Source organism: Pezoporus occidentalis, unplaced genomic scaffold (genome assembly GCF_034315485.1).
Source record: "Pezoporus occidentalis ecotype Australia unplaced genomic scaffold, CSIRO_AGI_Poc_V1 ctg108, whole genome shotgun sequence".
Classification (NCBI taxonomy): domain Eukaryota; kingdom Metazoa; phylum Chordata; class Aves; order Psittaciformes; family Psittacidae; genus Pezoporus; species Pezoporus occidentalis.
In genome coordinates this window covers 1,461,973-1,478,625 of record NW_026912865.1, presented here as the reverse complement: position 1 = coordinate 1,478,625, position 16,653 = coordinate 1,461,973, and the positions used below count along the sequence as shown (strand labels likewise).

Here is a 16,653-nt window from a genome sequence, read left to right as displayed (position 1 = left end):
ATCAGTGGGCCTGAAGCACATACTTTGGTGCTCGGCTTAGGCTATGCTAGAATGTTTAGAAAACTTGAGGAAATACTGTAGTGATTTCTTGTGCTGTGCCCAGTCTTTGTCTACATTTTGTCTGAGATGTGAAATACAGGCCATCTTTTACATGGTGTCTTGTGAGGGAGCAAGGAGCCTTATATGATGGAAGTTATAGATGGCAGGTATGGTTTTTATCTGGCCATTCCAGTTGACTGTCTTGTGGCAAACCTGTTTTATACCATTAACAGTAGTAGTTATTGCAGTAATGCATACAGGGAGATAGGTGCTAGTCAGTGCAGGCTGGGGAACACCATCTTTAGTGGGAAAAGTCTAGGGGACAAGGTACGGTTTGCTGGACAGCAGGCTTCAAGGTGGTAGATGCCAGCATGGAGCTTCCTGACTGCTCTGAGGCTCCAGGGAGTGCTGAAAGTCTCCTACAGTCCCTCACTCACTGGACCATGTGAGTAGTACAAGAAGAAGGAGGGAAAAAAACCCACCCCAAAAGAGGCAGAACAAGAGGGATTTGTGAGAGGAGAGATATTGGGGGGGGGGAAGAGGGGAGGAGGGTAGGCAGAAGTGTCAATCCTCAACTTGCCTGTTCCTAGGCTGTTAACAGTCTTAGGGTGTTGTGCTTCCTGATGAAGACTATGTGTGCACTGCACCTTCCCCTTCCGATTCCCTGTAGGGAATCTGGTAGAAGTTGTTTGAGAAGTGCAAAAAGGAGAAGATTTACTGTAAATGCTGTAGTATGTCCTGCTGTTAAGATATATAAACCATGGCACGTGACTAGATGTGCACAAAGAGAACAGTGTCCCCAGGGTGCATTGATAACTCTTTCCACTGTTCACCAATGTTTCTGTTAAATTAACTTGTCTTCTCTCTTCCATTGTCTGTGGAGTATGTGTATGGTGCCTCTGAAGCAGGCCAACAGGAAGGGTCACTGCCTGGTTAACTGTTTTACAGACTTCCTCTTCACAGAGAAGCAGTGAGAGGGTTTGCAAATGCCGGTCCTCATTGCCAAATTTACTGTAATTCAGCATTAGATGGTGGTCAAAGAATGAAGTGTCAAAGTTATGCATTTTACCATTCTAGGTACATAACCTGATGCCTCACTGGTGACCTGAAGGCTCAGTGCCAGTGTGACACTCACTGCGATAATTTCTTGGCAAGTATAAAAATGTAATTGACTTGTTTGGTCTTTGTTTCTTTACACTTATCTAAGATGTCTGCAACTGAGATAAATACATATGGTTTATTTTTTTTCTTTTAGTTTACTCTGTCTTTTGCTGGCACATGGTAGAAGGCCTGTTTCCATCTATAGAAGCTACTGCTACTAATTATGAGCTGTATTAGTACAGCGTCTTGGTTGCAGTTGGAAAAGGCACCAGTTGTGCCAACGATGACCATAGTTAAGGGCATAGATAGTACATCCTTCACCCCCACTCCTAAATATGCATATACAACCTATAGCTCTGATCTGCCACTACGTATCTGTCCTGCCTCCCCCTCTGTGTTTCCCACTGCAGAGCAGCACTTGCACCCCACACCTCTAGCAAAGCCAGCTGCAGGCCCTCACCAGGTTGTTTCTTGCCACAACTGTTACCACAGCCAGTCGTGCCTGTGCAGCTACCATCTCTCATCTCAATCCCAAGGAATAGAGGAGACAGGGATGAAGGTTGCTTTCTTTGGCTGCCCAACCAGCTGGCATCCTGGGAGAGCAGCTCCCATCCAACTGCCAGCTTGGCTCACCCGCAGCTGCCCCTGCGGTGGCTCCGAATACATGCTGCTCTCATCACACGGGCTGCCAGAGAGGAAAGGTTTTGGAAGGGAAAAGGAAAAAGGAGGGAACAGAGCCAGAAAGACTACTCTAGGCTTTCCGCATCCTCAGGAAACATCCTGAACCCATACCAGAGAGAACACTTCCCCTGTTCAACAGTTGCTGTGCTGCTTCCTGCAGAAACTACCTTGAATGCCCAAGAACATTGTTATTTTAAGACCCAGTCCTGAAGTGTGTTTTGAGAAACCTCCCAAGGGCCCTGTCTTCAGTGAATTGCAGTGGGAGCGCCTGGGTGAGGTTCTAGAGGCAGAGCGGAGCAGCCGGCAGGAATGGGCTGGGGGGCAGCTGGGCAGGGAACCCTTGAGGCATGGCTGTGTCCCATGGCTGTGCAGGGCCACTGTCTCGGCCAGCGGGTTGAATAGCCACAGCACAGCCTGGAGGGTTGGTCTCTTCTGTCAGGTGGTGGCAGCATAAATCCGTGGGAGAGGCTTGACCAGTGGAAAAGTGGGAATTCAGCAGCCCGTGTTCAGATCTGGAGTCTGATGTTGCCTGCAGCTGAGTTTGAGACCAGGCTTCTTTGTCTATGAGTTGAGAGCTTTTGTGAATAACTTTAATATGTGCAAATGTAAGGCTGGAACTCTGTTGTGTGCATGCATGTCTGTGTTTATGCATGCTTTCTTTGCTCAGAGTTGCCTAGTTTCTGTCTACAGACATCTAACTGGGGCAAGTACCAACTGTGTAGATGGTGTGGAGGGAGCCATTACAACCCTTGGGATTTTTTTTTTTCCTCACTAACCAACCTTAAAACAGGTGTATAGTTATTACTTTATATTATATTATTGCAAAATTCCTTGAATCTGGAAAGCCTATTCCCCTTGTGTGGGGAAAAGTGCTGTCACTGTATACACATTCGCTCCTTTTAATTGCACACACACTAGAGAGATTGTGCTGTTGAAATGTACAGTGTAGTCAAAGCAGTACAACTTCATCTCCTTGTGAAGCCTTAGAGGTAGAGACTACACATGTTGTTCAAGCATAGCAGAAATTATCTGATGGTAATCTATTATATCTAATATAGATTGTAGACAAAATTAATTAAAATAATGTAAATATTCATTCACACAAAATCTTGTGCAGGAACAAATGTGCTTGTGCAGGCAAGGTCCTCTGACAACGTGGTGGGGAGGCAAAAATGGGCTGGGGGATGTGAGTGAGACTGCCTCCTTCCAAAGTTAACATGGGAGATAACTGGTCTCATCAATTAGCCTTAATTTGGTGCAACTGCTGTGATAACAAACACTTGAGAACCATTCATTCCTCTGTGTTTATGTAATGCAGTAATGTCATAGCAGCCTCAGAAGCCCAGACAGCTCTGACAGTTTTGGGAGGACCCTTGAGGCGTAATTGGGGTACCCGGCAAGTGTGACTGTGTTAATCTGAACCTTTGTCCTCCTCCGGCTGTGGAGAGAGACTTACACTGAGCCAAAGGGGACAAAGAAAAACACCTCCCTGGTGTGGTGCTGCCTCCACTGCGGCAGGGGCATGTGAGGCCACGAGAGGTGTCCTGGGAAGTGGCCCTCAGGAGGGACTGTGCTGTGCAGCTGGGGCCTCCCTGTCCCCATGCACATCTGCTTCGAGGTGGTGGCTCGTCACCTCCTCTGCCTGCGCCGTGGGTTGCCCTTGTGAGCCTCAAAAGCAAAACCTTCAGGGGAAGGTTTAGGGGTGCTGTGTACTGTGTGTGAGCTGGTAAGTCTCATGGGTAGCATTGCTCGCTTGCCCTGGGCCCACAGGCTAAGAATAAATGAATAATAGCTAAAAAAAGGATGTTGTCCAGCTTGGGCAACTCTGACACCAACAAAACAGTTTGCCTGCGTTGTGGCTGTCTTTCCTGACCTTCATTAACTCACAAGAGCTTCAAAATATGGCAGTTCTTTAAATGCTGGGGGGGGGGAGAGGAGAAAAAAAGAAATGTGGTGTAATCCTGTGGGTGATTAGTAGCAGAACTGAAAAAGGATATAAGGGCTGACAAAGAATGAAAGGATGGAATATTTAAGGAACTATGAAATATCTTTCTACCACACAGATGAGGGTATTCTGCAGAGGATGTCTGTGCTGGTTACCATGCCTTTACTCCCCACTGAGAACCTGAATGTACAGCGACGGTCCTTACAGATTTCCTTAATAAGCCTGCACTTACTTACAAATTTGCTTTTCTGCCGGGGTGGTGCTTGTCACCTGTCCCCTGGGACTCATTACAGGAGATGCTGTCTCTGTCTGCATTGATTGCTTGAGATGCGTTTTCCTTAGCGCAGCTCATCCCGGTTTGGCTCCTGGGGGAGAGGAGGGGACTGAAGGGGTTTCCTGGGTGATGAAAGAGGGCTGCAAGAACAGGCAAAAATAATCTTAAAATTTGATTAAAGAGTATTATTTTTTTCTTTTCCCAAGTGTGGGAAATGAGCGTGGGTGCAGCAGGAGGGGGAGGGACACCAGTAAGAACCAGAGCAGAGGAGTCTGCGCTGCAATCGTGGGTTTCCCCTCTTCCCTCCGCAGCGTGTCTGTGAAGTGTACTCTGGAGTAAAGTTTGTGTTTGATCGCGGATGGCCTCACGCTCTGCACGTAGCACTGTCGTTAAGCCATCATCCCGCTGGCCTCGAGCCAGAGCTCAGCGGCACGGGGGCAGGCGGGCTTTCTGCACTGAAACAGCCTTTATTGATACATTGATGCACTGCGCATGTTTACAGCTGCTAATTGGAGACTTAATCTGAATATCCCTGACTGAACTAATTCACTGGCAATAGCCTTTTAAATTTCAGGTCCCGCGGTGATGGTATGCCTGCTCTTCACGGCAGGCTAACCTCTTCTGAAACTGTATTGTCTCTGTGTGCGTGCAAGGCACAACGACCACAACGAGCAGCGGTGCAGCCTGAAGTGTAGTTTTAGGTCAGAGGAGGATGTTAATTAAAAATGTTACCTAGAATCATAGGCTGATTTGGGTTGGAAAGGACCTTAATTCTAACTCCTGTGCCGTGGGCAGGGATGCCTCACACTAGACCATGTCACCCAAGGCTCTGTCCAGCATGGTCTTGAACACTGCCAGGGATTTTGCCCTTGCAGAAGATGAGAGAACTGGGGAACAGAAGAAAAGTGTTAATTGCCATGTCTGCAGAAATATGTATTTTAATTAAACAAACAAGGAAGGAGGTTAATCCTTTTAATTATTAGAGGAAATAAAGATGCTCTCTTCAAGGACGGTTTGGATCCTATGGTGATTTTAGATTTGTTACCATAAGTTTCATTATTCTGTTTTCTCCTGGCCATGCCTGGGAATTTGGTGGTCTGAAAGCAAGACGTGTTCTTTTATTTTGCTTTTTTAAAGAGGGGAGAATTAAAAAAAGGGGTAGGGGCAGTGTAGACACTGTGCACTGGAAGATGCCTGCGACTCTTTTGCCCAGCAAACCACAAGTCTGATTTCTCTCCTTGGAAGCCTGGAAAACTTCTCCCTTGGCTGTGTTCTTTCATAGTTTCCTGAACTGCCCCTTCACTTCAGGATCCCAGCTAATATCCAGCAGTGGGGACAGCCACTGTCTCCAAAACTGTTTGCAATTGCTCTCTATTCTCTTGGCAGTCACAGACAGTTGCAGCCGACACGAAGTGTGGCTGTTCTGTGGCTTTCCACTTCACAGTAGCACTGCCCTGGCAGCCAGCTTGAACTTGAATGGCATTCAGATTTATCTCTAAGTGGTGGTTCTGCTAAGAAAAGAAATAAAAATAGTCACAAGCTGAAGCTGTCCTTCACATTAATGGGTCATGAAGAACTAAATTTTGTTGTCAATCAGAAGAAAGGCCACGTAAGCCCCGTCACAGATTCATTTAACAGGGAGCTAATTTTTTAAGCAGCATCAGTCTGTGATCTAGCTTCCTTAAAGACAGATTCCATAAGATTTGAAAGCTTAGTGGGTGCTCCTTAAGCTACCACTAGATAACATGCCCAACATCAACAGCTGAGTGTCATGGAGATAATCCATGAACAGAGCTTTCATGGGTAGTTTTTTGTTTCTACACTTAGTTCTAGAAGAAGATTAATAAGTAGAAGCAGTCTTCCATTTTATGGTAATTAGAATAATGTCAGATAATAATAGCATTCTGGTTGGTAAGCAAAGATAAATCAGCATTTTTGCATGTCTTTCCTGCAGATGAGAGCAGTAGTTTTTCCGACAGTTCCCGCTGTCAGGCTGTTCCTCAGAAAATTCTCCAAAATGTGCCTCTGCACCTGGAAACAATAATCAACCTATAACAGTGCATACAAAAAGACCAAATAGAATAAAAAGTAAGAGGTGAGGTTTCCAGTTCTTGGAAGATCTAAAGTGAATGTATTCTCATTTGTGTGACTGCTTCCCTGGCCATAGAAATGTCTCCTCCTTTTCCCTAAAATTTTCAGGGTTGCTGATATACTACAGGATCAAGGAGCAAAAGTAGGTGTGATCATATCGATCTCTCTAAGATACAATGCTCCAGAGATGAGTCACCTGCTGGTACAAGGTCCTATCAGTCTTTTGTGTCTGTTTGCCATGGCTTGTTTGGCCCTTCAGTAGATACTTGTCACTTGCATCCAAGGTACCTTCGTTGTGTAGGACTATGGCAAGCTAATGAAGGAGGTATATTCAGGAAACTGTGCTTATAGCTGAGTTTGTAGTTCAATCTGCTTTGCATTTCATGAAAGAAGGTAACTGCCCTAGGGGTTTTACTGTTGTTTGTGTTGGCTTTTTGTGCTATTTAGATGTTATCCAAGTGGCTTTGGTTTAGGCCTCTGTATGAAGATGAAAGTTGAAGTGAAACATTGCAGGTGTCTTGGCCTGCCAAATTCTATCACTTTCCCCAGTGTTTCTCAATTTCTGAAAATAGGCTCCTTCCTCACACAGCTTTTTCTCTCTCTTGCTTCCACCTCTGAGCAAGAAGCTGATCAAAGAGGAGGTTTAGCTCCATAACAGTTGTTTGACTGAAGACTGATACTCAAGGTATGGGTGAGGGAATGAGGTACTGGTTTCTCGTGTAATACTGTTAATGAAGCCCATTTCATGTTTTGACTGAAGCAAGCAGGGTTTCACAGTCACTCCCTGCTTGAAATTAGTGATTCCCCTTCCAATGAATCTAATGTCTCTGATTGTTTTTTATTTTTAATGTTTTAATGTGATTTTCTTCTCTCTGTTCCCTCCCATCTCTAGAAAGTTTTAAATTAGACCAATTTTGCTAGTTCATGTATAGCAGTTGAGTGTGTTAACTTCCATAAATTCAAACAAACTAGTATTTAATAATTTTCACAAATAATTCACTTAACCATTATAAGCTACATAGTAGAAAACACTTGGGTGTGATTGAGTGCAACAGGAAAGTACTAAAGAAACACCTCATTGTGCCTGTGTGTCAGACAAGCCTCAATGGAGAATCTCTTGTCTTTGATCATGAAATGTCAGACTACTCATGTTCTTTTAATGTAGAACATGCTGTGTGCCTTTCCCTTTCTGGCTGCACAGACTGTGCGTGTCTACAGACTAAAACCAGGTTGAGTACAATATGCAGTCAGACCCAAGTCAATCAAGTGAATCCTGGTAGTCTTCATTTCCTAAAGTCTGATAGAGTAATTTTTGCTTGTGCTAAGGTTGGGACTGAAAACCACATATTGGACTGAAATTTGGGGAACTTGGAAGTGTGCAGCCAAATAAAAATGCATCTGAAAGCTGCAGTGGCTATAGCATCATTAATTCTTATTAATACCTTGGTTTTCCAGATAACTATAATATTGGTATCATAGGTCAGTGTTGCTTTGTGTCTGTATAGTACCTTTCATGTAACAGACTTTACAAGTAATTTCTGAATTTAACTATTTGATGTGCAAGCTGTATGCAGTGATTAATCTATACCAGGGATCAAAACTAGTAGCTGTTCAGCACCGTACAGGACAAATCTGGTACAGAAAATGGCAAAACATTATGGAGTCTTTAGCTTAGTCTGTAAGGGTGGTTTGTGTTGGTAGGATAGTTATGCGGGTCAGAATTTTCTCTGCTGGTTACAGAGGTCGTACTAGTTCTGAGAAGAAAATACAGGATCAGTATAGGTTACAATACCACCTATACAGTCTGCGCTAGGAGTGCATGGGGGCCCTTGCTTAGCGCTAGCAGGCGAAGGTAGCATCTCCTTCTGGCCTGTCATCACTGCTTTCTATTAAGCAGTGTTTGTTTCTACTTATGAGCCTCTTCTAGCTGAGGTATTCTCTGCGGCATTTTGTTCCAAGTATCAGTCCATTCCAGCTCTGCTTATTTTATGAAATGTAGCCGAATGGTGCCTCACAGCATGGTCCTGGCTATCAGCTAAGAGAACTTGGTTTTTTCCCCTTTCTAGAAGCACTGGGAGGCAGGGAAAGTCCTCTCTATGGAGCTGTTTTGTTTTATCTGCCTTCAAACTTTGCTGGTGTCTTGCAGTTTGACTTTCAGAGTTCTCTGGCTGACTTGAGTGTGAACTGAATGATGAATAACTTATTTTTGCAAGCTTCTGTGCAATGTGGAATTTACTGATGATTCCTGACTCCTTACTAAAGCTGGTAATTACTGCTTGTTTAACTGGTGGTTGATTTGCACCCTCTTGGGAAACCTAGTATCTAAAAATGACAGTGCAGAAACTGCAGTCTTAGTGATTTGCTTTTCATTTCCCAAGTTTTGTAGGCTTTAATTTATGACAGTCAACTAGACCACCAGAGCACTGGACTTCAAGCTATGGCATGTGTGTGTGCAACAGCAAAGGCGTGCATCTGTATGTCAATCTTAAACAATGGCTGAACAGTTAAAGACAAACTCATGTATTTTAACTTTAAGTATTGGGGGGTGAGGAGGGGCAGTGTTGCTGAAACTTGCTTTGAGTTGTCACACAGAGGATTTAAGCCAGCTAACAGCCATTGTAATGGGTAATAATGGATTGTATTGGAAATAAAGAAGTAGGGTACATTCCTGGTTATCACTGCTGGCTATTGTTAGTTTAGGTTTGGAGATGGTTAATCAAGGGAGATTCTTCCAAAGCCAGAGTGTGCTCTTCTGGATACAATAGCTGAAACTATAGGAAATAATTTTTACTGACACTCCACTTTCTCACCTGGTAAATGGTTTGCTTATTATGATCCAGCCTCTGGCTTTTGTAGCTGGCCCGTGCACTAAGCTGGCAAATACCAGTGTTCACCAGTTAACTAAATTAAGTCCGGGTCACATATCCCATCTCCTGTTTCTTGTTTGCTTTGACTGAATCTGAAAGTAGCGCTAACAGCTGGAATCCCTGCTGAGGCCAGTTTGATCTGCTGTGGAGCTGCTCCAGCCAGTGCTCTGATAAAGCTTGATATCATTTCAACAGGCTCTAGGAGAACCAGAATGATTTCCCTTCATTGTTTAAGGTTTCATTCAAATATTCGCCATGCCAGGAAAAAGGATATTTCACTTCTGCTGTTCTCCCTTAGCTGCTGCTACTAGAAAACTTTTTTTTTCCCTTCTTTTCTTAAAGTTAAGCTAGAGCATGGCCAGTGCTTTTGAATTCTGTGGGAATTGTTCTACTTCTTCATCCCCAGGGACTCTGTGCACTACAGATGCAAAAGGTACACACTGTAAATAAATAAATAAATAAATAAATAATGCATCAATGTCTCAGAGTCAAAGCACATGTTCTGCTAAGAGAACATATTACATGATGGAGGCTCGGGAAAACTCTGGCATTCTGCCCAGATTTCGATAGTGAATAAAGCACCTAAATCCCTTTAAGGACCTGGCCTGCAGTCTGTTATTCTTCAGCAGCTTTTTGATTGTCACATTAAAAAATAGTAATATTGGACTGATTTTTAGGCAGCTCAGTGGTCTTGGAGTAATGTCTAACTTCAAAGAGAGACTCCTCTAAGGCGTCCATGATTTTGTGTTGTACATCAACTTAAATGGAGGTATTGTCAGTTGACGAAGTTTTATTCCCACCATGCACCATCCCTCTGGTATGATTAGCAGAGCCTTGCTGAGCCAGGCCTTGTGCTGGTGGTGTAGGTGTGCAGCTTCCTGGCAGCAGCTGTGCTTGCTGCAGAGAAGAGTGCCCCTATTCCCTGTCCCCTGTGCTGCTGTGCAGGGGGATGTAGAGGAAATTTGGAGTAAAGTTTAGTCTGGGAAGCGGGGAGGGGAGGGGGAGGTGGTTTTAGGATTTGGTTTATTTCTCGTTACCATAACTCTGGTATTATATTAATATTTTTCCCCAGGTTGAATCTGTTGTGCCGTTCTGCATTGCAGGTGCAGTTGACTTGCAGTTTCCATCCAGTTTATGCCCCTAACAAACCTGTTTCAGCACTAGGCTGTAGGCTGGCCCTTACCGCTGTTATCAGGCTGATATTGAAATATAAATAAAGCTGCAGAACAGTTTGTAACAGAAGAATGACAGCAGAGCAGACAGGCCTATGACAAGGCATCTAGCCAACTGCCAGGCATGATGGAAGAGGGCTTACTACTTAGAATTAAAGGTACTTTTGTTCAGCATAATCTCCTGCCCCTGCAGGCCACCAGCCCTCAAACAGCTGTGGCCTCAGGTGTTGGAGTGAGGAGCAGGCTCTTGTGACTTAGTGCTGCCTGCAGGTACTGTTCTGCTGGTGCTTGTGGGGAGGGCAGAAAGTCAATTCATACGTGACTTGAAATGTAGAGCAGTATTTTTGTAGCAGTACCGATACCCCTGTCCTAACTGTCCAACTCCTGTGGATAGATTTTGGTTTTGGTAACAGAGAGTCGAAGGGATGCACTGCTGGCTGGCAGTAACTTCTGTGCTGGTGTTTGTTGGCACAGTAAAATTACCTCTGTGATTTAATCAATGTGTGCTATACTCTGGCTGGTCCAGTGTCCTGTGAGAGCAGCATGGCTTTAGCGTGTGCTTGAAAGCAAAAAACAAGACCTGGGGTCCCTAAATAAAAATTTTAGTTGCTCTTGCCTGTGCAGTCAGTCTTTGGTGTTATCAGCTGTGCTTGGCAGGTTGTGCCAAGGGAGGGCAGGTCATGCAAGTGCTGCACAGTTGCATCTTCATTCCTTGGAAAGGCATGTACAATACTCTTGTATCCAAAGTTAGGATGTGATGGTCTGGGTGGATGGCAAACTAGATGGGTAAAAAAAAAAATGGTTGGATGGTCGGGCTTGGAGGGTGTTGGCTGATCAGTTGTGCTATACCCACAGGCTGGTAACAAATGGGGGGACACAGGGATTTCTCATGGGACCACCATTATCTGTGGATGGTAGAGTGCTCTCTTATCAAGTGGGGAGATGACACCAAACAGGTGGGACCAGTTGACGCACTGAAGGGCAGGGCTGCTACCAAAAGGACCAAGGTGGGCTGGGGAGAACAGGGCAACAGGTACCTTAGGAAATTCAAGGACAAAGGCAAAGTCCTGCCCCTGGGAAGGAAATAGCCCCTTGCAGCAGTACAGGCTGCCGGGGGGGGTGGGGTGGCTGCCAGGCTGGGGAGCAGCTCTGCTTCCCAGGGGAGCTGGTGATCTTGGTGGGGAGTGAGGATTATTGCCCTCAGCCCTGGGGAAGCCACATCTGGATACTGGGTCCAGTTTTCCAACTGAACTTAGACAATATCTCGTCACTCTTTCTGCTAATACTGGAAAGCAATCAAAGGAGATGTCAGAGGAGTGGGAACAAGATTTCTGTTATCACAGCTTTAGTAGAGTAAACTCCATGGCAGGTGACTTGTACCACTACTAAGTAGTTCCAGTAGTGAAGAAATGATTCTGAGACAAGGATCTGGATCCCTACCAGTTTCACCTGCTCTTGCATTGCATCCTGCTTAGGTTGCTAATAGTGTCAACTAAAGTTTAATATGTTTTTTGCTGTAGAAACTCTCTTAAGACCTGTTGAGCTTCATGTGGTTTGAAGTAATTAATGTTAGGCTTATCTCATTATTCAAGGTGAAATTTAAACAACCCGTGAATTAAGTGATTGTATCAGCAAGTCTGAAGATGATCAAAGAGAGAAGTATGTGTCTGAAAGCTGTTTGGTTAGTTCTGTGGCTCAGCCTGTGAAAGCAAACACGCACTGCCCTGTGCAAACATAGTTCAAAGGAGCTGCAGGTTTTTGCAGACTTTGCTCTATGGACTTTTACCCACACCTTCTGGGGACCCTCATTTTGTGTTGTACCATAGAGATGTATTAGATGGGGACTGAAAACATGTATAGAGAAGTATGGTGGTAGTAAGGCATGACATCTTGAGATTGCTTGCTATTTTCATTAAGACTTGCAAATCAGTTTTGCAACGACTGCTCATCGTTAGAAACCCAAGCAAACTTTAGCTGAGACTGCCTCAGTCACATAGTTCGTAGAGAATAAGCTTGTACCATACATACCAGTGTTTTAGTGCTTTTCTTTTTCTTTTCCTCCAACTTTAATGATACATATAGTGAAATATGAAGTATATTTATTTCCAGTTTGGAGTTTCACACTGGCTTACTCATCCAGTGAAAGAAGCTTGTGCAAAGATACTTTCTGGTGGTGTCTGCTGTAGGTTTTGGGTTCATTGTTGAAAAATACCAAACCAGATTGGTGGTGGAAGGATACTTGGCAAAGACAAAGTGGAGGTAGGCATCTTGCAGAACTTATTTTTTTTTACAATCTGTATCTTTCATTCAGGCTATGGTTGCTTGCTATCCTGGAAATGGAACTGGGTATGTTCGTCATGTGGACAATCCAAATGGCGATGGTCGCTGCATCACCTGTATTTATTACCTGAATAAGAACTGGGACTCCAAGGTGAGTAAACCACAGGCAGAAGGAAAAACTGCAGAGCTTTGGTGCTGCCAGTTGCTTCTGTGAACTCTGAACTTTTGAACAGCTGGTCCATTCTCCATCTCTACATTTATTTTCTTGGTGTTTATGGCAACCCTTTGGAAGTAAGAATCTGAACTATTGCCTTATCATTCTCTCTCCCATCACACACAGTGTTGTTGCTATAGAATAAAGATTCTAAGCATTGGGCTGCTGGCTCTTATGCTTTGTTTAGAGGAAAAAGCAATGAAGCACTGGAAAGAAAAACATAATTTGCTAAAGAATAAGTGGATACTGGGAGCAGAATAAAATGACAGCCCAAATTTGGGACTTCAGCATTTTTGGTACCATTCCTTCAGGTTGACCTGCAGATCTTCAAGAAGTTGCCTTTGTGGTTTTCTTACTTAGAAGCAATGGAGCTTAGTAAAAGGAGCAAGCATATGGTTTGTCCTCTTCATCTTTGACTCCACCAGTGGGTCTCCTGACAGGATGGTGCTCTTAATTCTACCTTAATTACTAAAAGCAGAAAAATCAGCCTTGAATTTACCGTACCTTTATGTTAGAAGCAAAATACGGGTTTGTAGAATCGCAGGATGTCTCTTTACGCTTCTGTTGTCATAATGTGGCACAAACCATTCACATGGGTTATCTATTGAAATTTGCCAAATGTTTTTTTCTCTCTAACCTGTCTTGGCCACTTTAGCCTCCACATCAAGGCTCTTTAAGCACATGTAAATACTGTGAAACCCCAAAAGTGAGTTCAGATTCGGAGGCAATGCCACTAAAAATACATTGTTTGAAAAACACGTTCCTTTACTGAGAGTATGACAATTAAACATCTCAATGTAATAAAATGAAAGAGGAGATGTGGGAGGAAATGTAAATATCCAGTTTATTTTGTGTACTGCTTATTCTAACATTGAGAAAGCACACAAGTGGATACTAAGAAGTCCAGACTGAAATCCAGGATGCTGGTGAAGAGTATTTTATGGGTATGAGGGCGATTTTATGCAAATATATGCTGAAGGAGATGCATACTGGCCTTTGAAAGTAACCATGTTGCCTTATATAGAGAAGGGCAACAAAGACTATTGGTGGGCTGAAGCAGCTCTCCTATGAAGACAGGCTGAGAGAGTGGGCTTGATCAAATCATCCTGGAGAAGAGAAGACTCTAGAAGACCTTGTAGCAGCCTTTCAGTAGCTAAAGGGGACCTACAAGAAATCAGAAGAGAGACTTTTTGGAGGGACATGTAGTGACAGGACAAGGAGTAATTAATGGCTTTAAGCTGATAGGGGGTAGATTTAGATTAGACATTAGGAAAAAAATCTTCACTGTGAGCGGGGTGAGACATTTGAAAGATTGCCCAGAGGAGTTGTGGATCCAATCCCTGTAAGTGTTCAAGGTCAGGTCGGATGGGGCTTTTGACGACCTGTTCTAGTGAAAGGTGTCCCTGCCCATGACAGGGAGCTGGAACAAGATGATTTTTAAAGTCCCTTCCAACCCAAACCATTCTGTGATTCTATGAAACCTGATCTAATAGTTTCTTGCTGTGGTTTGCATGCCGTATGGAGGTACGAAGTTAGTTTGGTACTGTGTGACAGCATCTTCCCTGCACTATGTGGTGCAGCATAAAAGCCTACAAAGAGCCCTCTCACAGCAGCAGGAAGAAGGCAGAGTTCATCTGCATCTTTTGAAGTTTCTGCAGTGTGTGCAAATCACCGAACTTCTCTGAAAACTCATGGCACATTGAAAAAGAAATTAGATGGTAGAGAAACTAGGCTATGTCACGAGTGGGGAAAACACTGTCTGGCAGATATAATACATTTATGAGAAATTTATTACAAATCCAGCAATAGAACAGACTTCACTCTTCCCAGGGTGTTAAAGTTAACTCCTACATGATCAGATGCAGGCACTGAAATATCCTAAGCAGTATCTAGCAGTAGCTGGGAGGAGAGTCTGATCTCAGTCTGGTCAGGTGGAGCAGCCTTACCTGCCTTGTGGTATTCACTGGTTCTGGAGATGTGACTTGGAGCTCCAAGGTTTCCCAGTGCTTGTTACAGAGCCAGTGTTGTCTTTTATCTTGGTTCATTTACTTTAGCCAGATGTTTCTGCTGAAACATTACAAACTGTTTGGGAAAATCAAGGTGGCCAAGAGATTCAGTGTACGGTTTTCCAGTGTTGTCGTGTAGCTGTCTGGGTTATCATTAGATGTTTATTCTCCATTTGTTGGATGCTGAGGAAGAAGAAATAAGTCATTGTTCACATGAATATGTGTAAAAAGCAACCTTTCCTTTTCTTTCAGCTTCATGGTGGAATTCTCCGGATATTCCCAGAAGGAAAGTCCTATGTAGCAGATGTTGAGCCAATTTTTGACCGATTACTTTTTTTTTGGTCAGATCGAAGGAACCCACATGAAGTTCAGCCTTCTTATGCAACCAGGTAAGTAGTATATTCAGTATTGACATTTGGCCAGGGAAAACCAAAGCATCTGTTCTACCAGTATCTGTATCTAAAATTATGGCCAGGGTTGTGTTGTTTTGTTTTGTTTTTTTTCCATGCACATGTGTAAGAAATAGTTGGATAGATTTTGAGTGGATTTTCTGGTTTTGAGTCACTGGAAGTTCTCTCTTCAAATGAGGAAGAGCAAGCTTGAATGATAAGTTTCCTTGTGTGGTGGGAAAAAAAGCCATTTTACTGTTGACAGGAGAAATCTTCCAAGCCAGGCATAGCTATTTGGCTGGGAGATGCTGGGTTATACTTTTGCCCTTGTAATGCTTATAGGGATTCTTAAGGCTACCCTCTGTCAACAGGCTATGAAAAGCCAATGTGATGCAGGGCAGCCCCCAAGTTGCTTACAGGCATCCCAGAACAGAAAACCAGGCAAAGGTCTGTAAGCTACTTTTGTCCTCTGTTACCAGGAGTTGCAATCTTTTGTGCCTCTAAGCAGAAATTCTCACCTATATTTCTATCTTACTTGATGATAAAATCCATATTTAAAATGCTTTCTATATTTATCTATAAAGATGTGCTCTTTGAATCCTATTTTTTATCTACTAATACAGGTTTGTTGTTTGCTTTCTCCATAAGCATAAAACTATTTTAATAGCAAAAGTTGAAACAAACACAAGATTTCTTTCTTTTATAGATATGCCATGACTGTGTGGTATTTTGATGCCGAAGAAAGAGCAGAAGCCAAAAAGAAGTTCAGGAACTTAACCGGTATGGTTGTTTTATAAGTGTTCACCAGAGAGAATTTAATGCATTTTGATATTTTTGAAGTCGGAGACAGACTAGGAATAACTCTGTAGTTAGATGGGTTATGACATTCGTTTTTAGAAAGCTTTTTCATCTCTAACCACTAGTCAGTTATTTTATGCAAAGTGGAGAAGTTGTGACAGGAAGAGTCAGCCCTAACCTCAGTATTCCTCATGAGTGTGATGGGGGGAGAAAACAGGAGAGGCAGTTTCCAATTTCTGTTGCAAATGGCTGCTGAGCTTTTGTCCCACCCTATGTGGCTCTTGCAGTCACTTGAGAAGACTTAAGCAAATCTTGTTGTTTGGGAAGTATATTTTGTCTCCTCCAAAATTAGTTTAGCACAAAGTCATGAGACTTACACAAACAGTTTCAGCATCATGTTCTCAAAATATTCTGGCTGAGTAGGGCCTATTTGCAATATGCTTACTGAATGGCATTTGGGGCCTGCAGTAATGCGAAAGTGATTTGTCTTTAATTTACAAGTAATTTTCTGAGTGGGGATATTCATAATGACCTGGGAATGTATAGATTATGAATTGGGAAGAAAATAAGTTTAGAAATAAATGCATCTTTTGGCAGGCAATTGCTAGAGTAGCTGTGATTATGTTGCACTTCAGAACCTACATACATTCAACTAGGTCTCACAGGTGACTGAAAGTCAGCCCAGAGGCACTTCTGCAGAAGCCCTGGAAAGAGGTGACCCCAGCTTTCCTAATGGCAGCCATACTGCCTGCTGTTGTAGTAATGGCATATGAGTAATGGACTAAGTTGTCCATAT

The 16,653-nt window shown here is 43.4% G+C and overlaps 1 protein-coding gene across 1 annotated transcript in view; it reads left to right on the top strand.

Annotated features, from left to right (window-relative positions):
• Positions 1–16,653, top strand: part of EGLN3 (egl-9 family hypoxia inducible factor 3) — a 30,769-nt gene that overhangs the window by 9,726 nt on the left and 4,390 nt on the right. The window contains exons 2-4 of the mRNA XM_062623090.1: positions 12,482–12,601; positions 14,923–15,059; positions 15,766–15,839. Of these exons, the coding sequence (XP_062479074.1) occupies positions 12,482–12,601; positions 14,923–15,059; positions 15,766–15,839 (331 nt within the window). The remainder of the gene's footprint in view (positions 1–12,481; positions 12,602–14,922; positions 15,060–15,765; positions 15,840–16,653) is intronic.